The sequence below is a fragment of the Sceloporus occidentalis genome, unplaced genomic scaffold (genome assembly GCF_023333645.1).
Source record: "Sceloporus occidentalis isolate IW3139 unplaced genomic scaffold, rSceOcc1.0.p SCAF_12, whole genome shotgun sequence".
In the NCBI taxonomy this organism is placed as follows: Eukaryota; Metazoa; Chordata; class Lepidosauria; order Squamata; family Phrynosomatidae; genus Sceloporus; species Sceloporus occidentalis.
Window position 1 is genome coordinate 12,506,474 of NW_028316992.1, and position 23,224 is coordinate 12,529,697.

The 23,224-nt window shown below is 41.6% G+C and overlaps 1 protein-coding gene across 1 annotated transcript; it reads left to right on the forward strand.

Moving 5' to 3' along the window:
* The first annotated feature begins 699 nt into the window (after window positions 1-699).
* PROB1 (proline rich basic protein 1) lies at window positions 700-16,687 on the forward strand. Its single transcript, XM_089477951.1, has 2 exons — window positions 700-6,427; window positions 14,406-16,687. The coding sequence occupies exon 1, from the start codon at window positions 900-902 to the stop codon at window positions 5,400-5,402; it is 4,503 nt and encodes a 1,500-aa protein (XP_089334077.1). The 5' UTR covers window positions 700-899; the 3' UTR covers window positions 5,403-6,427; window positions 14,406-16,687.
* The last annotated feature ends 6,537 nt before the right edge of the window (window positions 16,688-23,224 follow it).

Consider the following 23,224-nt stretch of genomic DNA (forward strand, 5'->3'; position numbering starts at 1 on the left):
GGGTCACACAGAAGGGAATATCCCCGCTAAAATGACACCAATTGCAGCACATGCATGTACCATGTAAAAGAAAGGAAGGCAATGTGTGGCTCTCCAGATGTTGAATTGCAGCTCCCAGCAGTCCTATTAGCTGCCATAACCAACAGCAAGGGATGATGAGAGCTGCACTTCTACTACATCTGGAGTTACACATGTTCCTCATTTCTAACCAAAATGCCAATATAATATAATCTGTTGATTTTAGTAATATGCAATGCAATTTTAGGGATTAACTGATTAATCAGCTAAACTCCGTAACCTAAATCTAACTGCCTTAATCTAGAGTAGGCCCACTAAATAATTGGGAACTTATCCAGACAACACTTGGTAAGTGATTCTTATGATTCAATGGAATTATTTAGGCCCATGCAATCAAATGATTATTATTTCTTTAATGAGATGAGTAGTCCTAAGGAAAACAGCAACTCTCTTGGTACTTTTAAATTTATTTGGTTAAGAAAGATATTCTCTAGAGCATTTCCCCCCAAATAATAGTATATTTTGACACTATTATATATCTGAATTTCTCATTGTGTCACTCTGGAGAGAAAGAAAACAAATATAGCATTGATATTTTGTTGTTGTTGTTGTTTTGTTTACTGATGGCTGTGGTTTTTATAGCACACTGTATGTGTGTGTTTCTATTTTCCTCAGCCCAGCTCTAATGGGCACATGACACAACCAAGGGTTTTGCTCTTTATCATGACTGGATTAAGCAGGGAGAGGATGGAACATGAGCTTCATCCAGAAGATCAAGTTCTCAAGCTGGAGTGGGAACAGTCCCAGCTATACCGGGGATAAAAGAGGATCCAGTCTCCCATTGTTCCAGCTCAGACTCCCATGGTCTACACAGCAGAAAAATGTTTTTTTCTGTGACAGGAAATAGCCAACCTTCTTCTGAACCTGACAGACCGAATGAAGAAAAGCAATTCAGCAACTACAGCTGCAGATCCCATTCTCCCGCTGAGAAAGACAGCCACATTTCTTGTCATTCCAAAGGAGACCGCACCTCTGACACTTCTAGTTCTTCTTACCGCACTCCACCGGGCTCAGAGGAAGCAGAGAGTTTTAAGGACTGTGCTGAGTACTTTGAAGAATCTGGAGATCATATCAAGCCATGCACTTACTGTGACTCGGAATATGAGCAAGGAAGTATAGCACCAGCAACATCGATCCTCCCTGTGGTTCAGACAAGCCCTGCTGATGGAAGCAAGATGTCCAAGGTTACAGCCAGGCAACTCTGCGGGACTCTGAATAGTTTCGGTAATGTCTTACACGAAGACCCTTGCAGTACGAACAGCAAAGAGAAAGGTGATACTTATGCTGCTACATCTGGAGGAGCTCATTTTCCGCCCCACAGGAGAGAGACTTTGGGAGACTCACTGCCATTCCAAGAGGCAAGAGTGCAGAGCCTGCAGGCAGATCGCAGTGGGACTATAAAAGATCAAACCTGCAGAGACAAACTATCTTCCAGTAGTAAGGAAAGCCAACAGGTTGAGATGTCAATCAAAGCTAAGAATAGCGCAGACCCAGTATGCAGCAGTAGAATGGGCCTCGTCACACGAAGGCTGCAGCCAGGAGACAGCGGATCTAAATATTTGGATCATCCTGCACAATTCAGTTCTGACAAATCCAAGGAAATGTTATCAAATGTTCGCAAGCTGAAGAAAAGCAGCCTTGGCAGTCGAGCTCATGGCCCTGTAAGTACCAAAGCAGCATGTCCCAAATATTTTGTTGAAAATCCAGGTGTTATGAGTGACTCGGATGAGGCTGATAATGAAGTAGAGAAGCTCACTGCTCTGTCTTTCCAGAGCCTCTCATGTCCCCAGGGAAGTTACCTAGATATGTATAGTTCCAGTAACAGGACATCATCCAGCTTATCCAATTCCTTGCCAGAAGATTGTAATGGAATGAACAGGTGGCCAGCATGCAGTGAGCAAAGGAAAACAGTGGTAGCTGGCCACGCTAAAGGAGGCCGGCAATTCTCAGGAGCCAGCAAAGCCCCAGAAACAGAACTGCTCAGTGGTGTGTTGGGAAAAGAGCACTTTGAATGCATTGATGTCACACTAGAGAATGCCGATGGTAAAAAGAGCCTCTCTAAAAAGAGAATGGTGCCCAAACGCCAGATCCAGTTGAGACGGAAGGATAAGAAGGAGATTGCCTTCTGTGCTGCTGGTGAATGTGCCACCCTCCAGGCAAGGAACCAAGGAACCCAATCCAGGAAAGAGTCATGCGTGAAAGGGAGGAGTATCAGCGATGAGTTTAGGATCAATTATAAGCAGTTTCTGAAAGCAGCCTCTTTAAACAATGCTTACAACAAAACACGGCTTGCTTCAAGTTTAGTGAGGAATGTTTTGGCTAAAAAAATGCAGTACGAACAAAGAATTAAAATGGAACAAGCATCTGTCCAGGGCAGCTCAACCTCTTCTGTCCCTTCCTCTGTAAGTACTGATATCCAAGGGGACAGTTTAGAAGGCAAGTCAAGTTCGTTGTCCAAATCAGACTGCAGCTTTTCAACTGAGGATATGCAAAGTCATTCCACCACCAGTGAGAAGTCTGAATCCATTGCAGTGAGCAAAGACAGCATGGATGGCTTGAGGCCAACCAAGGGAGTTGTGCTCAATGAGCAACTAAGGGAAAAGGTTTGTAAACTGAAAAATACATTTAATGAACTGAATGAGAGGATGAAATATCAAGAAGCCACTCAGCTGAAGAGGCTCCCTATCTTGGCAGAGAGTGGTGTGAATTTGATCGAGACAAACAAAATCAGAAAACAGGTTTCTGGGGAAAGAAAAGAATACAGGAGAGCTCGAGCTGTGTTTGAATCTATGCAAGCTGATACAAAAAGCTTGGCAGCAGTTCCAAAATTTGCAAAGCCACAAAAGCCTTGGCCAAACCTGAAACAACGAGCTATTCGTCAGAACAAGCATACACAGTCCAAAGAAGAAATGTTTCCCATTAAGCCTAAAAGCCTCATGGTGCCCAAAGATGCTTCAAGCAACATCTTCACATCCAAAACTAAAGAAATGAAGCTCATCCCTCAGATCAAGAATGAGCACAGTATTCCTCATGCTTCTAGGCACCCACCTTTAGACAGAATTTCCAGTGATAGGAGGTTGCCTACATTTCAGAGCATGAAACTTTCATCTGTCACATTTCCATCTTCCAGCAAGACACACAGTGAAAAATCAAATTGCCTGAAAAAATCTTGCACGGAGAATACTACTCAGATGGAAAGTAAAGGGAAGATAAGAATACATCCTCCCAGAGATGTCAGAAAATTGGTGAATGACAGCTACAGCCATGCCTTTAAATCCTCAGATAGCTCTAGTGTAGACCAGGCTGCCTATTCGGAAAGCAAGAGTGAGAACAACTTAACCGTGTTGCCAAGGGAATCCATGGCCATCTCACCTCTGTTCATACATTGTACCTCAATATGTCGGAAAGATGATTCTCAAACAGTAAACTCTATACAGGAGAAAAAGGAAGACCAAGCTGAGGACCTTGATCTTTCAGCACTTTCTCTACTTGATGACAGCACAAGTGGCAGGGAGTCCAGTGACAATTTTTATCCCACAGGACAGTTACATGAAAACAAAGCTGCTGGTCATCCAGAAAACAAATGCTCTGCAGTGGGGGAATCTCCAGTGCATATCACTACAATTCAGTCAAAGAAGCTTGTTGCTGAAAATAAAGAGTTGCAGCCCCAGGTTGAAAATAAATCAGTACCTTATGAGCGGAGTGAATTAAATGTCAGACCTTCTTCTTCAGCTGCCAAGAAGGAGTCTCAGCTTAATATCAAAGTCAACAGCTCCATTTCCAAACAGTCACACAAAACAGAGACTGATTATTTCCCTGCTTCAAGTTGTTCCACACTTGATGAGAGGACCATAAGAGAAGCGTTGCCACAGTCTAATCATAGCTTGTTGAGAGAAAACAAAGCTGTGGTTTCATCAGAGGCCATTGTGATTCCATCCACTGCATCTCTTCAAGAAATCACAAGGAGAGATCTTGGTTCCATGACCACAAGCCATATTCAGGAGCCTTGCAAAACCCAGGAAACTGAGTTGCCCTATCCAAAACATTTATCCAGCGAGGTCTTTTCAGTGGCTCCCAGAGACACTAGAGATTTGTCTAGTTTTTTGAAAGAAGAAAATAAATTCTCCGAATCTGCATCATCCCGTGAGAGGTGCAGGCACTCACAGGCAACAAGCACCCAAAATATTCAGACACAGACTCCAGCAAGTCACCATGTTGTTGACAATGCAACTGAAACTAAAGGACTTGAAGACACCAGGCCTTTGGAGAGGCATAACAGAATACATTCAGAATACATTTCAGACAGTCCACAAACAAGAGAGTTTAGTGAAGGAATCAAGGTAATATCAAACTCATCTTTTACACCATCAGCCTCTTGTAAAAAGCTCCCTGATTCAGGGTGTGATTATTTTAATAATAAACCACAAATGGCAAATGAACAGTATTTTTCAGCTACTCAAGCTGACAACACAAATTACTTAACAATTCCTGTGAAAGCCCAGCAACCTGAAGCACCCACTAAGTACCCCCTTACATTGCCCATGGATAACACCTCTTTCTCCTCTAATGTCTCTTTCCAGCCCAGTGGAGAAGCATCAGGAAATAAAATAAGCAATGAGTTTTACCCACCAAAACAAATGGAAAGGAAAGCAGCCTCTGATAATGTGTTGTATCCTAATAACCCAAGCCATAGTCAACTCCCCTTGAGACTTGAAGAGTCTCCCAATTTCACAAGAAGAAATGAAAGGACTTCACCATCTGGTAAGACTGCTCCAAGCCCAACTAGGCACTTTGCTGCTCCACCACTACAAGCGCATCGAAAAATGTTAGTTGATCCAGAGAGTGGGAAATGCTATTATGTGGAATCACCAAGGCAGCCTCAGTTGAAGATGCTTTATGATCCAGAGACAGGGCAGTACATTGAGGTGCTGATACCACCAGTCCCTCTGACCTCACATGGTGGGCTTTACCAGTCTCCATTCTCTTCAGTGGTCATGAACGCAGGAGGTTATGGACCACCATACATGTCATATTCTGGATTTCCAGGTTTCCCTCCTCCTCCTCCAGCTGCGCCACCTGCCCATCTGGATCTTCAAGACCAACAACCCATTCAAGACAACGCAAATGTTACTGAAAGCTTCAACCATTTTTCAAAGAATGAAGCTCCCCCACCTGCCCAGACTGCTGATGGAAACTACATGGAAAGTTTATATTATATTCCAACTGGGATGAATTCAAGTCCGAATCCTAATCAAGCTTTGTTTTCCCCAACCACAAATTCTGGCCCTTCTTTGCCTGAAAAGGGATCTTTCTTTAGAGTGTGACAACAAATTTAACAACATCTGCAAAGAAGATGTTATATTTTAGATCATTCTCCCCCACCCACCCACCCCGTTTTTAAAGGTGAAGCCAAATTTCATTCCTTAGAAGCTGGAAAAAATGAATGTCAGGAAAGTGGAAGCTTGGTTGTTTTTTGTTCATTTTGTTTAGTTGCGTGGGCTCCAAAGGATTCAAAGGACATTAAGCATTTATAGCTAACAGATCACTTGCTTGATGGTGTTCATTAAGTAGAAACATCCTGAGCAATAATGGGCCACGTTCTGGTGCTAATTGAAGTCAATGGGAGTTTTGGTATTGACATCAGGGGACCAGGATACAGGCTTTAAGATTTTCATTTCCAGTTGTTTGTTTCTTGAAGCATACTATATGCAGTATAATATTCTAATGCTAAGTCTGCTCCTGAGGAGTCCATTTATTCACAACTCTTGGCTCTTATGTGGGAAATTAAATGTTCAACCAAACTTTTTTTTTTTGAGTTGTGATACTTTTATATATGCACAAACCAACAACAGCTCCAGGTACCACTGATTGTTAACAGTACCCCACTTCACCTTTCCATCACATACTGTACCAGTATATTGTAGTAACAGGGCCACAAATACCCCCAAGACAGCCAGTTCAGAAAGCAGGGAGTGATAGTGAAGTGCTGGAGGACAGGACCTTTGTGTATGCTGTGTAGCCTTCCCAGTGCCCCCTAAACCAGCCTGGTGCATTGGAGGAGGCTGTCCTGTCATCTAGGTTGAAGACAGATTCAGCTGCCTGTCTGGTCAACTTCTGTATGTGAAACTAGGGAGGGGAAGCACCATTTGTTATCCACCTCAGGCAGCAAAATGTCTCAGCCCACATTGCCCTACCTTGTTGGATTCTAGCGGCGTAAATACTGTGAGAATAACAGCACATTATGTACTGGGCAGCCTGAGAGTGGAAGGCATAACTACTCCCTTGAACTTCATCTTTGGCCAGAGCTCCACACTGAAGAGGCAGATCTCCAGACCCCAGTCTTGACTTGGTAAGTGGCAAAATAGAAGTAATACCAGATGCCGGCAGTGATACTCTGCCTGCCTATGAATGCATGGGAATGGTAACTAGATAACTGTTTCAAAGTCAGCAGTGATCAACAGGGTAAAAATAAAGCATTTCCTGCATGGCAGGGGGGTGGACTGGATGGCCTTTGCGGTTCCTTCCAACTTTATGATTCTATGAGTCGATGATTCTACGATTCCATTCAGGGTAGAATAAAATATGTTTGTGCCAAGGAAGAATCAACATGATCCCCAGCAAAGGATCTGTTTGATATTTGGGTGAATAGTGGAACAGAGTAGCCAGAATGAAAAGAGGGCAGACTTTCTGCATCTTTAATAGTTTTGTAAAAGAGGGAATTTCAGCAGATGTCACTTGCATGAGAACTTTCACCTGCTGAAATGCATTATTCTGCACCACAGGTAAATGGGTGAGAGCCTTGTTCTCTTTTACACCTGGCTATTGTAGTTCCAACATGGAAGAAAGGTAAAATATAATTGCAATATATTCTGCTCCTCAAAATGTAACATTTTCTGGCTTTGCAAGTTGTAGGCAATACAATACTTTTTGGCATTTCTTTAATAACTGCATTATTTTAACTATTTAAAAAAACTGCAAAAGAGCAATGGTTTCGGAAGATTTGGGAAAAGGTTGGGATTAGCCACTATTATCATAAATCAGTATCACTGGAGGGATGGTGGTGAGAGGCAAATGTGCAGCATTACTGTGTAGCTGGAGACTTGCTTCCAGCACCTTGATGTCTCTGTTGACTACTATGCTGCCCAGAATGATGAGGTGAAGTAGGTCTTCCTTCTTTTGTCAATCTCTTTTTATATATATCAGCAATTCCTGAACAGAATACTGCATCTTGTTTCTGCCAGAAATAAGGGGAAAGCAGAAGCAAGCCTAGTGCTGCATGCTGTTCTCTATGCTGAGTTTTCCTGCTCAGAATAACCAGGGAGATGAGCCAGAGCAGCTAGTATCCAAGTAGGACCACAATTTCTTTGTCTTCCTGAATGTGTGGCATATGCGGCTGGCTAATCTGTGGAATAAACCACCCATTGTCCTCCCCACTTTTGTCTCAGTCCCAAGACCAGGGTTCGGCAACTTGTTGCCCTCCAGAAGTTTCTGATCTGCAATTCCCACCAGCCAGTGGGGCGATCATGGGAGCTACAGTCCAACAGCATCTGAGGGGCAGGTTGCCCACTCCTCCTATTATCTATTTAGTTATTTATTTGTTTATTACCTGCCTCTCTTGGTGGATGAAGGTTTGTTCAAACCATGAGAGTATCCTTGTGCCTGCAGGAGTAACAGAGAAGCATGCATTTCACCAGATAATATTTTTTTCTCATTGCAGCTGGCCAGTGATGGCAGAAATGTTATCAGAAGGAACTGTTCCTGAAAGTTCCTCCTTAAATTGTAAAGCAAGACACTCCAGATGTTGTTCAACTGCAACTCCCACCATTCTTCATCATTGGCTGTGCTGGCTAGGGCTTCTGAGGGTTACAGTTCAATAATATCAGGATGGACCCACTTTGTCCCTCCCTGACAAAAAAAGCACATGAGCCTGTTGTGGTTTGGGCTTGACTTCCACAGTCTTCAGGCTTCCAAAGCTCCCTTTCTTGGCCACCATACAGCTTAGCAGTTAGCCATTCTTTTTGCTTTTACATAAAATTCAAATGGTCTAATGGGTTTGTATATTGTGGGACAAGACAAGAGCCAGAAAAAGAGGCAGCACTGGATGATGATGATGATGATGACTGTTATTTTATTTATATCCCACCTTTCTTCTGATATAGGGACTCAAGGTGGCTCACAGAAAATTTAAAAAGTCATCCCAGGCCTTACAAAATAATGGGGGGGGGGGGTCTGTGTGTGTTTTGGGACCTCTTGGTATTGTTGAACTACATGTCCCATTATCTCAACAGTCACTATGCTGGCTTGTGCAGATGGGAGTTGCATGTCAATAGCATCTGGATGGCCACAACATTTGCTGTAGATAGTTCTGCTTTCTTTTTCCTGGCTCCTTGTGACTTTAAAACTTGCCAGATGGATGGGAATGCAGCTGCTTCAGCTCTTTTCCCAACAGTGATGCAATGTTGGCATCCTTTACATTTCTTACACAATGTGTGTGCATATGGCCTTTCAAATCTCCTGTCAGCTTATTGTCACAAGCTTCATAGGATTCTCTTACACAGGGAATACTCAGAGGTAGTTACCAGTTTCTTCCTCTGAAATATAGGCTGGTATTTGTTGGTGGACTCCCATCCAAGTACTAGCCAGGGCTGATCCTGCTTAGCTTCCAAGATCAGACAAGACCTAGTGCCTTTAGGGTATTTAGGCTCTAACACAACATTGTTGCTGTTGTGTACTTTCAAGTTGTTTCAGACTTATGGCAAGCCTAAAGCAACCCTATCATGGAGCTGAGAGAGTGTGAATCACCCAAAGCTACTGAGTGGGTTTTCTGGAATTGATTTCCGGAGTTGCAGTCCAGTGCTCAAACCATTACACCATGCCTAGCTTTTACACAATACTCCTTCCAAAATAAGGTTCTTATATTTACACCTTACCAACCTAACCCTACACTTTACCAACTTCATCACTATCCACTCTTCTCATCAGGACTCTTGGTCATGTACAGTTATTTCCAGCCACTGCATCTAGAGAACTGAAACATTTCACCAGGTTTCATTCCTCCTCTCCCCAGTTACAATAATATACAATCTTTTACAGACTGAAAGTCACTTTCTTCCTTGGGAACATAAAATTTGTTACATAAAATTCATTCATTGGCATCAAATCATAATGTTTGCGGTATTAAAAGTCCAGTTTATTCAGAATATAATTACAAATTCAGAATGTAATTACAAATTGAACTTTTTAAAAATGTTTATTATTTGCTATAAATGGAAGGAGCTATAAGGTTCCTCATTGGCTTTGAAGACCAAGCAAAAAGCTCAATAAAAAAAGACCAAACTATCAAGTAGTAAAACAGAAATAAATATTCAGTAGTAAAACAGAAATAAATATGTTGTCTCCGCTAGCTCTCCATAGTATCCCACAAAATAATGCTCTCGTTTCCATAAAATGAACTGCGAAAAGGAAATCAAGATCAGGAATTATAGTGATCTGATACTGTACATAGTCTTAGGTGAAAGTCTTCCTCTCAAATAGTGTTTTAAATGGTTTGGAAGCAGCAAATACGTGAACACCTGTTACTAAACCTTTTATTCCCCCATTCTAAAAGAAAATATTCCATAATCATTTTTAAAAAAATTTCCAAGAATATAGGCCCTAAATCTGTATAACAGCCTTAAAAAATTTCTGCTGAGAAAGCTGATGTGAAGATTGCATAGCTGATCTTTTTTCCTGAGCAGATGGGATGTTTATGAGCATTCTCAGACATCACACCACTTCATCTAATGGGAGCCAGAGACATCATCCCTGTTGCCATCACAGTGAACATCTTAAAACCCATTAGCACTAGATTAACATTATAGAACGCACTGAAAGCTGAACGCTGCTTACTTCTTAATGCCAGGTAATAAACAATTAAAATAACCCTCTGAAATGTAAGAATGTAATTATATCTGGCTTCCTAGGGTTGGCTGGCTAAGTGAATCAAGCTAGCAAGAGGAAAGCAAGGATATATATTTGACATGTTATGTGCTTCTGCAATTCCAAAGGGGCATGGAAAGCAAAGGAGCACAAAGATTACCAGCTCTTGAGGAAAAAATTCCTCTGCAGCCTTTGATAAGTTATATGCTCAGAGCCATATTAGACAAGATGCCATTCATATCATTACTGTCTGATTGGTAGGATAGGTAATCCACCCAATTACCAGATGCGTAAATAGATTTTGTAAAGCAAATAGGAGTTTTAAGAGGCCCAATTCAGACTGGGACCTTAATTGGTAAGGAGAATGGTTTAACTACCTGCCGCCCATGGTCACCGGAAAAAATGTTCCAATTTGGACATATGGAAGCTCTTGTCCCAATGCAAATAGTAGGCACGAAGGGAGTTAATGGTACTTGATGTTGTTGTGTGACTTCAAGTTGTTTCTGACCTATGACAACCTGAAAGTGAACCTATCATGGAGTTTTCTGGGGCTGAGAGTGTGTGACTCTCCCAAAGTCACCCAGCAGTTTCCATGGCTGAGAAGGGAACTGAACCCAGATCTTCAGGGTCATAGTCCAATGCTTGAACCACTACTCCATGCTGGCTTTTGAATGGTACTTCTCATACATAAAACTTTAGTTAAGTTTTTCCTTCCCCAGAGGGCCCTGTAGTCAGGCCTCGGATGGGTGGCAACCAAAGAGACAGCCCCTTCTATGATCTGCAGCAATTAATTGTTAATAATAGCCCTTTTCAGTCGTAGAGAACCAAGTGGTTTTATGGTGTAAAGTCCACCCAAACCTATTACTGTCTACAAGGCATTACTATTAAAACACAGTACAGCAAGATTTGCACCGACAGCAAAATACAAATTCAGTACTGATTGCTGCAGCAGAAACGTGGGGTATAAGAATGATGTTTATTATTATTTTTTATTAATATACTTGACATTAATATACTTAAAAGCCAGCCTGGTAGCACAAACCATATACAGCAACTGGGTTTCACCAGTCTCAGGAACTGAAGATCTTTCAGACATCCTTCCCAAATCTTAAAGACCTACATTATATGAAATATAAAACAACATGCCTCAAATTGTGATAATTCTGTATTGAACGTTTGCCCACTGTTGACAAAAACCTCTCTGGGAGAATGGTCACATCAATAAAATACAAGATAATGGTAAAAGTCAGCACACATGCACACACATTTTGTTTGAGCAATAGAAATTCTGATGATGGCATGGTCTGAAAACCCAGTTCTGTGAACATTTACTTAATAAGTGGAAAAGTCGGATCTCCTAAATTGACAGGTCTTAATTTTCACGTAGCAAGTTGCATCACTGAGGAGAAAGCGATTTGTTGATATATGTTGGTGTAGATACTACAGTTGTACACCTGGTGACATCACATCTTTAGACATCTCTCTGTGAATGTGAGCGAGATAGTGCTAAGCCATATGGTCGCAACGACCCTTTTGCCTTAAATGCTCAGACTCAGCCAAAAGCCTCAGGTGCACAGCTGAGCTCAGACTGGAAAATGGGTATCTATTCCTGAATACAAAGGGCTTTGGACCCATACGGATCTAGGCAAGGAGAGGGTTTTGTCCCCAAGACCAGAAATCTTGGTTTTGCAGGCTTCTTATCTATAGAAAGCCCTCTATGTGCCCAGAGGCCTGCAGATATATAGGTCAGGGAAGTATCCATGGTTACTGAAGGGCTGAAAGGGGCTCCGTTACCTTCATGCTGTGAGCAACCTGCCAGATCCTGTTTTGTCAAGTGGCTGAGAGAGAGAGCCACTGGACAGAATTCAGGCTGTTCTGTTTTTGTTTTGCCCGGCCAGTTGGCAGCCCTCCATAGAAGGCACAGTCCGTGCCCCTGCTTTTGAATGTTGAAAGGGACAAGTGGCAGAATCTGGGATCTCAGTGTTCTGCATAGCTATGCATGCCCTTGAGGCCAGAGTTTCCAACCTTGGGTCCCTAGACATTGGCCTGTAAATCCCATCATCCCTGAATAGAGAGCATACTGAGGCTTGGACAATTGACCAACAGGATCCGTTAGCCTTAAGACGTCATTCACAGTGTCTCTTTCATTGTGTTGATTTTGGCTTGTAATATGCATCTGAATAAGCTGCTTCAGTTCAGAATAACATTCTGGCAGCATACTCTGGCCATTTTGTGTAGATGCGTGTCTTCTGAATGTCAAGATCACCCTTTCCCAAATGGTTGCCCTCCAGATGTCATGGGACTGCAGCTCCCATCATACCAGCCATTCTGGTTGAGGATGGTAAGAGCTGCATTCCAACATCTCTGAAGGCACCAGACTGGGGGAGATTGGCTTACAAAAGAGATGGAAATCTTGTGATCCTCCAGACGTTGTTGGACTGTAGCTCACAGCATTCATCACCAACTGTATTTGAAATACTGGCTAGAGTTGTGTGGAGTTGCAGTCCATCTGAACAGCCTTGGCTTAGAGGTTGGTTTGTAAATTACAAGTCCTCCTATCTTGCTGTTCAGTCTACAGGATGTCCAGAGCAAGTTACGGAACATAAGTATCAAAGAATAAATGAAAGGATTTCAAAACTCTAATGAGAAAACCACTGACAAACCAACCCAGTTGTTCGTGTCTACACAGTGCAAATCAATGGGCTCACTAGGGCTCACCTCCAAATGCACAGGCAGCCTAAAACACAGCATTTAAACAGCAACTCTAAACTGTAATGTCAGAGCACTGGTAGGGAAAGGGTAGTCTTCCAGATGGAGGCTGCATCTGCACTATAGAATTAAGGCAATTTGACATCACTTTAATTGCCATGGCTCAGTGCTATGGATTCCTGTGATTTATAGTTTTATGTGATATTTAGCCTTCTCTGTCAGAGAGCTCTAGTGCCACAACAAACTGCAGATCCCAAGATTCCATAGTATTGAGTCATGGCTATTAAAGTGGTGTCAAGCTGCATTGTTTCTTCAGTGCAGATGCAGTTGGAGTTGGATTACAACTCCAGCCAGCCTCATCCACCACAATCAACAGCGAGGACTGCTAGGAGTTGCAGTCCAACAACATTGTGTTAGAGTCTGCCAAAATGACAACTTCAAGTAATTGCCCTCAGGAAAACCTTTCAACGACTGGCATTACAGCAAATGAGGCTCTTTGCCCAGTCGCCATCATTCTGACTTCAAAAGGAACTCCAAAAAGGGCTTCATGATAGGGTGGCCAAATGTAAAAACAGGACTCCTCCAACTTTTAAAGTTGTGTTGAAGAGGTATTGTTGTCACACTTTGGAGACAACTATAAAGTGCTTCCTCTTTGTACTCGATCATGGAGTTACTGACTCTGGCAAACTTACAGGACTTGTTCCCAGATTTTGGGGTCCCTCACACAGTTTATCCCCAAGAGATGGACTGGGCTGCCTGAAAACTCTCTGGCACTGGGTTTCTGTGTACAAACTGAGATGTATCACACCATATAGGGAAGGAATAGTCAGTGCCTGTGGCTTCTGCAACTAGTGAGTGACCACTCTGAAACTCACTACAGTGGGCCCTCCACATTTTCTTGGGTTAGGCATTAGGATCCCTGTAAAAGTGGAAAACCTTTTTTGTAATCTGAGAGAACACCTCTGTAGGAATCTCTAGGTTCTCCAGTGCAGGTATGTAGTCAACATCTGCTAGACATTGTCCATAGAATTGTGCTAGAAGACCTACAAATGCATAGAGAAGTGTTCTCTAGAAATCTCTAGATCTTCCAGTGTAACTTCTGGCAGATGTTGACCATAGTTTATGTGGAGAACCTAGAGATTCCTAGAGAGAACATATTAATCAAATCTATAAATAATCAAATCTGCAAAAGTCAAAGCTGCAAATGTGGAAGGCTGACTGTATATAGACATATAGTCTCCTTATTTCAGCTTATGGCAAGAAAGAGAACATTGTGATCCCACGAATAAGAGTTTTCTCTTATTCATACTGAACCCATCAGTGGCTTCATTTCCTTGGACAGGTTTCACTACATCTCCAAAGATGTACGAAAAGACAGCAGCTGTAAATCCATGCTCCACATGTCTGTGTGACTTACTGTATAGCAGATGACCTAAGAGTATGTGTGAGCCTTTTGATTTTTTTTTAGTTGCCTTCCTTAAGTGACAGGAATGTAGTCCTTTGTATAAAATATAGTCTTGTAGCACCTTTAAAACTGATGTGATGAAGAGGGTTCCACTGTAGCCAGTGAACATTTTATATTATAATCAATATGTTTGTGTTCAAAGTGCTAAAAGTGCTTGTTGTTTCCACAGGACTTTAATTTTTAAGTGGAAAGATGGCAGGGATTTATGTCTTTAAATGGATTTCTGTGTTTGCAGGGTGGATTTTCTTGCTGTTGTTTAAAAAAAAAAAGAACAAAAAACCCCAACAGGACTGGCAAGGTAGAGAAGGAATCTGCAATGAAGAATGGAATATGGTGCAGGATCCCTCGCAAATGGAGGAAAAGCACCTGTCACAGAAGTGAAAGGGAGCAGAAGGGAAATGCTTTCGCTAAGGAACCAGCACTGTGGTTGTTTGCAGCTTTCAAGTGGAATAAATCAATAATATGATGGTAATGCTAAAGGCTGTTTCTTAGAACAAATCAAGAAGCAAGATGTTGGAGTTTGGTTCATGGGCCCTGGAAGGACAGGACCAGTGGCCGAGGGGACCAGATCTGTCTCACACAGCTCTGCCTCTCCACATGGGCTAATGTTGTCATGAAAGCTAACTGATAAGGAAGAGGAGAGGCCTGTTTTCTAGGGTCTAGTCTATACATAACTGTATTATCTGAACTGCTGTAGGTTTTGCACATTCGTATCAGACTTTAGTTGTCTTCACTTTCCTCCACAAATTCAAATCTACAATTGTCCCTCCACGTTTGCTGGGGTTAGAGGTAAAGGACTCTTGTGAATATGGGAAAACTGCAAATAAAAAAAAAACCCACTATTTTTTTTTTACCTAAGAGAACAACTTTCTAGGAATCCTCAGGTCCTCCAGTGGAACATTATGGTCAACATCTGCCAAAGGTTAACCACAGAATCATGCTGGATACCTACAAATGTCTAGAGAAGCGTTTTGTAGACACTTCTAGATTTGGCAGCAGAGCTGTATAGTAAACTTCTGGCAGAGTTGCGCTGGAGGACTTAAGAGATTCCTAGAGAGAACATATTAATCAAAACCAGAAATAATCACATCCGCAAAAAGTCAAAGCTGCAGATGTGGAGGACCGACTGTACAGTGGGACCTTGTTATCAGCTGAGGTTGGGTTCCAAGATCCCCTGTGAATAACAAAATCCGTGGATGCTCAAGTCCCATTAAATATAATAGTAGAGGAAAATGGTCTTCTTTATATAAAATGGAAAATCAAGATTTGCTATTTGGAATTTATACTATTTGGGAATATTTTCAAGCTGTGGATACTTGAATCTGTGGATAAAAAAAATCAGAGGACAAGGAGGGACGACTATATGTGCGCTTCCTCTGCCAAAAATGCACGCCCATCTGAATCGATGTGAAGGAAACAGACAGCTACATGGTTGAAGCATTTTTCATGCAGTTTAAGGGATTTGTGGGGGAGGTGGGGGGATGCCCAAACTCCTGTAAATCGTTTGTGGGCAGATCACATTCTAATTGATTGCGATGAGTATTTTAATTGTGTAGACAGGCCCTAGGACACAGCACAATCTTGTTTGCTGCACCTTGGAATCAGAGCTTTGCTGTGTGAACACAGGAGGCAAGCTGACCTCTGAGCTCATGCAGTAGAGAAAAATAGAGAGGAAGAGTATGTTGAACCAGAAAGTAAAGAGGTGACGTTTTGAATAATGAACTTCTAGGCTTTCTAGAATACTTCAAAAAATGTGTCTTTTCACTGATGTTATAGCCAATCATGAATTTATTTATTATATTGTCTCAAGCTTCTTTCCCCAGCCAATTTTGGGGTCCCTGGTTTGTCTGGACATTGAACAGAATTTTCTCACTTTTTCAAATGTCCTAGACCGAATCTCTTGTTCCTTGTGGCCTTTTAACCTTTTTGCTTTGTTTTCTTTATACCAGTATATATGAACACACATACATGTGTAAAACCCTGCCAGATGAAGACACAGTTCATGTACCTGAAATAGCCTTGAATCACTTAAAACTTTATACAACAATAAAACGATTTGTTAGTTTTTAATGTGTCACAAGATTATTATGATTTTTGTACTTTCCCGGTTGTAAATAATATATTTGAAAATATTGATACTTGGTTTGTGGTGCAAAACTGTCTTTCCAAAATGGTTATTGTACAGAAATTATTGCAGGCTTTGAATATAGTATTGTGAAACTACAGGAGTGCTCTGACAACAGAAAAAACAGAAAGTATATGATTTGGTATCATTGCTCTGAGGATGTTTTTAGTGATAACATCTAAAGGAATTATGTATCGATTTTTTTAATGCACAGCTGAATAGTAAGATGGCTGTTGTTCAGTGTTGGGTGACAGTAGACATTTGGTGTATGAAGGAATGTCATATCTGTGATATGCCAAAAAGAACTGAATTTGAAATTATCATCCATAATGCAATATTTGTAAGGTTTCTTATGTTTTTACATGCTTTAATTGTTCCTGATAAAGGCTGCAAGATCCAAAATGTGCCTTGTGTTTTATATAACTGATGTGTTTTATCTGAATGAGCATTAGATTTGACAATAAACTATTTATATTATTTTGAGGTATCAGAACTGTTTCTATGAACAATATACATTGCCATATTAGTGTTGTAGATGTCTTAACTAGGTCTGTACCAAATAGTCACTTGTTTTGATTTTCAGGATAAAAGAAGCATCAGCATAGATCTGTATTTCCCACCCACTCTTTACACAGTGATTTGAAATGTCGACTGTCATCTATTCAGAACATATACATCTGACAGGCTCATTGAAATAAGTGGGGCTTATGTACTAACCAACATTTCCCAAATGAAAACAGGGACACATAGCTGAGCCATATCGGCGTATCATGAAAAGGATGTGGCTAGATACAAAAAGGCAAAAGTTATTAATGAGGAAGAACATAAAAAACTATTTTTAAGTAGAGAAACCCTTGGGTTTATCAATTAACTTTAGGAAAGGCAGGACTCTGCCTCCTCATCTCTTACTCAATGAAAGGAATAGGGTGTGGAATTACTCTACAAGATGTTTGGATGCAGAAACAATTGCATTACAATTCTTTTTTGTTGGTTTGTTTATTTGATGTTTTCTGCCATTATTTCCCCTCTTTGCTGCTATTTTTGAACTTTTAATTTTCTTCATGCTGTTGTCTCTGTTTGATTAGATGAGCGTATACTTGTGACGTCACATAATGAATAAGGTGACATTTCAGTACTGCATAGCCAGTGAGATGTAACTGTGTTGGTGTGAAAAAGAGCAGATGAAGCCAGTCAAGTAAACTGCTCTTCCTCTGAATAGGAAAACACTTGCATTCCTTGTCACTGGAATTATAAAAATAAAAAACAATTGGAGCCAAGATTATTTTTGATACACAATACATTTATTGGTTAAAAAAAGAATTGGGAAATGCACGGGACAGTTCTCATCAGACACAGCCAGACATAAGAACTCTACTTGTGATGTCCAGCCAGGACTGTTTCAATCTCCCCGCACATTTTCTTTCATATTAGTTCAGGCCATAGTATGTTTTATTATTATTATTATTTGTTTTATTTATATACCGCTATTCCAAAGATCATAGCGGTGAACAGCAAGTAAGCTAATTAGCAAGTAAGCTAATTTGCCCCCAACAGTCTGGGTACTCATTTTAGCGACCTCAGAACGATGCAAGCCTGAGTCGAGCTTGGGCCCTTTGCTGGTCTTGAACTCGCAACCTTGTGGTTGTGAATGAATGGCTGCAGTACAGTTTTAGTATAGGAAATGTTCACTGTATAAGTTGTGGGAGGAGCTGTAGGATCCCCTGCATTTTTCCAGGTTTGGTTTGCTCCTTCCTAGCAAGTTCTAGATAGAGGCTTTTAGTTTTTGGCAGTCTTTGCTGTGAACTTGCAGAGAGCTGTCTTTTGGGGGCAAATAGGCCCAGACAGCCAGTAAGGACATTTCTTACACTTTAGCTGATTTAGTTACCAGGAACAAGTCAGCGAAATTAGTTACCTACACCAAGTCAAAGAAATCAGGAGCTGAAAGACCCTGCACTAGCTCCATTGAGTGAGGAGATCAAACCAAGATCAATCCCAGAGAGATGACACCCTGAAGATTGCTGAAAGCCAAACTGTAAAGTATCTTTTATTTCAAGTTATCTAGAGCTGGGGAGGAGAAAACTATTTTTGTTCTTTAAATTAAACTTCCCCCTTTTTGAACTTTACATTCAGCTTCAGAGCCTTTTTGGGTAGAAGAATTTGATCTCACCAGGGTACCGGCGTTGCACACCCAAATCTGCCACCATCTTTAGCTGGGTGTGTCTTCACACTACTCTATAGTCCTTATCACCATCTTAATAGTTTGCTGGTTGTTTTCTCTTTTCTGGTTCTTTCCAGTGCTATTGTTGGATGCTTGAGCACACAGGTGTGCAAGGAAATGGGGGAAATGATATTGGGACAAGTCAGGCTTTTAAAAATTTGCTTTACAAGATGGAGCTAAGAATATCATGATCTGCGTTTTTAAAAAAAGCAACAAAATTTAAAATGATAGCAGCCAGTGAGTCTCTAGCTACACATTAAATGTGTTCCATGTTTTGGATTCCCCAAATATTTTTAAAAGTAAAAGCAGCTACATGACCACACCCCAGTCTTCACTGGAATCAGTGGGAGAAAGGTTTCATCTTCCCCATCATGCTGTTTTCCTGGCAAAACCTCGTTCCCATCCCCATTGAATGACGTGCCTCTGATGCTGGTAATAGCAGCAAATAGCAGATTTGGATGGATACAGATTGATTTTCAGCAGGAAAAAAAAGGCATTGGGAGAAAGGTCAACCTACCCTTACTCTAGACATATTATGTGTCCCATCTCAATCAGTGATCATGTGGCATTTTTAAAATATATATATAATTGTTAATCAACATGGGAAAATAGTGTCAATCAAATGTCAAGTAAGACATCAGAATCTTTGGTTCCCAATCTTCTGCCCTCTAAAACCCCTTTACCATATATGGGACAAAACATTTGAGCTAAATTAGGATGTGAACTAAATTTAAACCAAATTAGGGAGGTGTAGCCTTTCCTACTTTCTCACCTCCAAGATCGGAAACTTTATTGGTTGCATTTCTGTCTGATGTGCAGCTCTTAAAGTAAGGTAGGCATCAGCAGCCCTCCAGATTTGTCGGACAACAACTCCCAGCAGCCCTGGTCTACAGAGCCAATGGTAAGGCATGTTGGGATTTGCAGTTCAACAACATCTGGAGAGCAACACAGTTCCAACCTCTGTTAATGGAACTGGAGTCCTAACCACAACTCTAATTCTAGCCATTTCTTCCAACGTCCAATCAACCTCATGCTGCCTAGGAGTCAAAAAGCCACAGATAGTCTGGAAGAGTAAACACACACAGTAGTCAATTCTATAAGATGACACCAAGCCAGGCTTCATATGCCACAGAAGATAGTTTCCTTAATCTAAGACCATCAAATAGTGAAGTGTAAGCAGCATTGTTGAACTGTAACACATACACCCTTTCCCACGGAGGATGTCTGCAAGCAACACTCTTCAAGATTAAGCTTTACCTCTGACATGAAATAGTATCTTTGTAGCTGCTTTACTTAGAAATGTTTAAATAAAAGGCATACAGCAATGCACCCATCAAGTACTCAGACAACAACAGCTGCATTGGCAGCTTTCTTCCAAGCTATCCTTCCACTTTGAGCTAAATCTAGGCCAAAACCTTCCATGGACAGTGCTTTCTCTTTCTCAGCATAGTTCCAACCCAAAATGAAACACTACCTTGCACCAGGGCTGAATCTATCATTAGGTAGAGTGAGGGGTTTCCCTCAGGCAACGAATGATGGGTAGTATGGAAAAGGCAGCACCTCTCAGGCCATTACATTCTGTTGAAAGACAAAGTGATGTGTTAATAAAATAAAATAATGTTTTTTTATTTGTATCCTGCCTCTCTATCAAAGATAATTGAGGTGGCTCACATATTAAAACTCCATACAAAATCTCAACATCCCCCTCCCTCCCTCCCTAAAACAGAATTAAACAATGAAATATTAAAATAATCTAAAAATAGAATAATCCAATTTAAATAGACAACGAGGGATTAGGCATAGGGCAGTCAATGGGGTAAACATATTGGGTGTAAGGCCAGGATTGCGATTTGGGGAAGGCCTGCCAGAAGAGATCCATCTTGACAGCCTTTTGTTCCATGAGACCTGCCCTAAGCCCCCCGAAGGCAGTACATTTCAAGCTATCTGCGATGAGGGACTCAATTTTTTCCCCAGTGTAGTAAGGAAAGACACTATATTTGAGCTCATTGGGTACAATTGTTTCTCTCCCCGCCCCCCGAAACATGCAAAGGACCAGTAGCCCATGGGTCAGGGGACCAGCATGGGTCCAGGGAACACTACTTTGAGGAGCACTACCCTGAACCTTGCTTCTGGCATGGTGCAGAGGCCTGCTCTATCACAAGTGCTGAAATCAGTTCCCATCGCTTGACTTCTGTAGGCAGAAGGGGGGCTGGGGATGCATGGTCACCAGTTTTCCTATCTCTGAAGGGATGGCCTTTCTTGGACTGAGAACCAGTTGGTGGTGGCTTACCTGTTAATTATGGATACGTTGGGACTGGGCTCCTTGAGGGCCACCAGTGGCTCTTGATCTGCAATTACTGTCAGCTAGCATTTCCAGTGGTCAGGGATGATGGGAAATTAAATCCAGAGATACATGGAAGGCCAGATGTTGCCACACAGATAATGCAAATCAATGGACAACTAAAGTCACTGTATCTGATAGCATGTTGCAGGGAAGAAAAACAAATGGAATTGGGTGGGAATAATAATCACTAAGGCAGCTCATAGGAGATTGTCTCCTAATGATATGTATGTATTGTTTGTTTCTCAATCTCTCTCTCTCTCTCTCTCTCTCTTTGTCTTTTCCTCTCATTCTCTCTCTCTCTCTCTCTCCCTCTCACAAACATATCTCTGGATATCAGGGCAATCAGTGACCAGTGTTGGACGGTTCCTTCAACAATCATTTTGATTCTTCTCCTAGTAGCTCTTTGTAGAATGGAATGGTCATTTGCTCCTCCAGCCAATCACAAGGTGGATCCCACATCATGTTGTTAACATTTGTCTCTAAGGATGCCAAATAAGTTCTTGTGTTGGCCTTGCTCAAGAAATGCAGAGAGAAAGTTTCCTCTTTTAAGCCTGGAAGGTAGGGTCTGGCTTGACTATAAGGCACAGTACTATGCTCTCCATCTTCCAAAGGGAGCTGTGGCATGTACATGAATTGGGATGCTTGGGGGCAAAGACATGGTGGTGACCAGGGAGTGTCTTTTCCTTCCCTCACCATCTCCATTCTGAGATCAGCAGAGATCTTTGGGTGCTTTTTGGTCCTCCATCTGAGTGAAAGAAATAGCTGTAGCCTCACAATGTCTTAATCCCGGGATCTGAAAGGAAATGGTGGTTTTTCCCAACAGTCACTCCTGGATCTGTGTTTGGTTTTTGTTTGTTTTCAGGAGCAAAATCAACAAATTAATCTTCAAATTAAGATTATCCTATAGAGATATTTTAGAATGGCCACAAAGATCAATTAGACGGAAGAGGAAAATGGAAGAAGGGTTAGAAGACAGATGGCCATGCGGATGGTCAAACTGACACAAAATCACTTCTGGTTTTGAAAAAAGGCCTCCCTGAGGCTAAAACAGACCAGCTCAAAATGATCCTCTTTGGTCCATCACCTTCTTAGAGATTTCTCAGGGTTCAATTAGCCACCCCTCATTTGGGGTGAGAGTGGTAGGCAGTGCCTTCCAAACTCCGTGTGCCTCCCAGCCCCGGAAACTGCCTAACCGTCAATTACTGAAAATTTTAGAGGGCAATTCTTGAAGAAACAAGACCAGGGATTCTGTAAAAAGGTGATTCTTAAGTATTCTTGAGGAATGAAGAAAAAATTATACAGGTTGGCTGAAACTGAGCATGAAATCATCCTTTTCAAGTTCATTCCCCGTGTATTCAGTATTTTTTGACCTAAGAAGTGTAACATGAAGGTACCAAATCCCATGTAATCCTGGAAGCGGAGCAGAGTCAGGCTGGGTTAGTACTTGGGGGTCATTCAGACATCGTTTTTATTTTAGCAGGATGGTGCGACTAAGCCAAGTCATGCATTCCAGATTTGTTATTTACACCATTTTTTCATCAGAATCACATCTCTCTGTATCTCTCCATATTCTGTTGCTTTTTATTTTTTTTAAAAGCAAAAAGGCAGCATTGGGTGTGTGCGACATCTCCTGTCCCTCTGCCATTCGTCTCTCCCACTCCAAATGATGCGATTCTGATCCGTTGTTCCCACTTGTTGAACCCGCTGCAGAATCTTTTTTTTAAAAAGACCGCCAGGGAACTGCTATTTGAATAATGCGGGCTTTTTTCATTTGCCTGTGGCGATTGCAATTGATCACAACAGGATCAGAACCAGTTTCAAATGGGGACGAGGGTCATATACTTTGCTTGCTGATTCTTTTCTTTTTTTTCATAGTGGGAATGAGCCCTTGGTGTCATCTGCAAATGTGATAAGCATGCCCTCTATTCCTTTATCCAAGTCATTGATAAAGATGTTGAATAGCACTGGGCCCAGGACAGAGCCCTGTGAGACCCCACTGGTCACTTCTCTCCAGGATGAAAAGGAGCCATTGTTGAGCACCCTTTGGCATCGGCCGGTCAACCAATTACAAATGCTACTCCTCCTCCTTTCCTGCTTGGCCGATTTCGCTTAAAAAGTTATACCCACCTGTTACTATATTCCAGTCATGAGACTCATGCCACCAGGTTTCAGTGATGCCTATTATATTGTACAGTATTTACTTTGCTATACTAGGAGTTAATTTCCCTTGTTTATTTCCCATGGTCTGTGCATTAGTGTAGAGCTATCTAAGACATCCCCCCATCTGCCTAGGTAAAGTTTTTTCCCCCCTTCCACTCCCATTTCCTTCCCTCTGTATTTTTACAGCACAGTGAAAAACACAGGGCC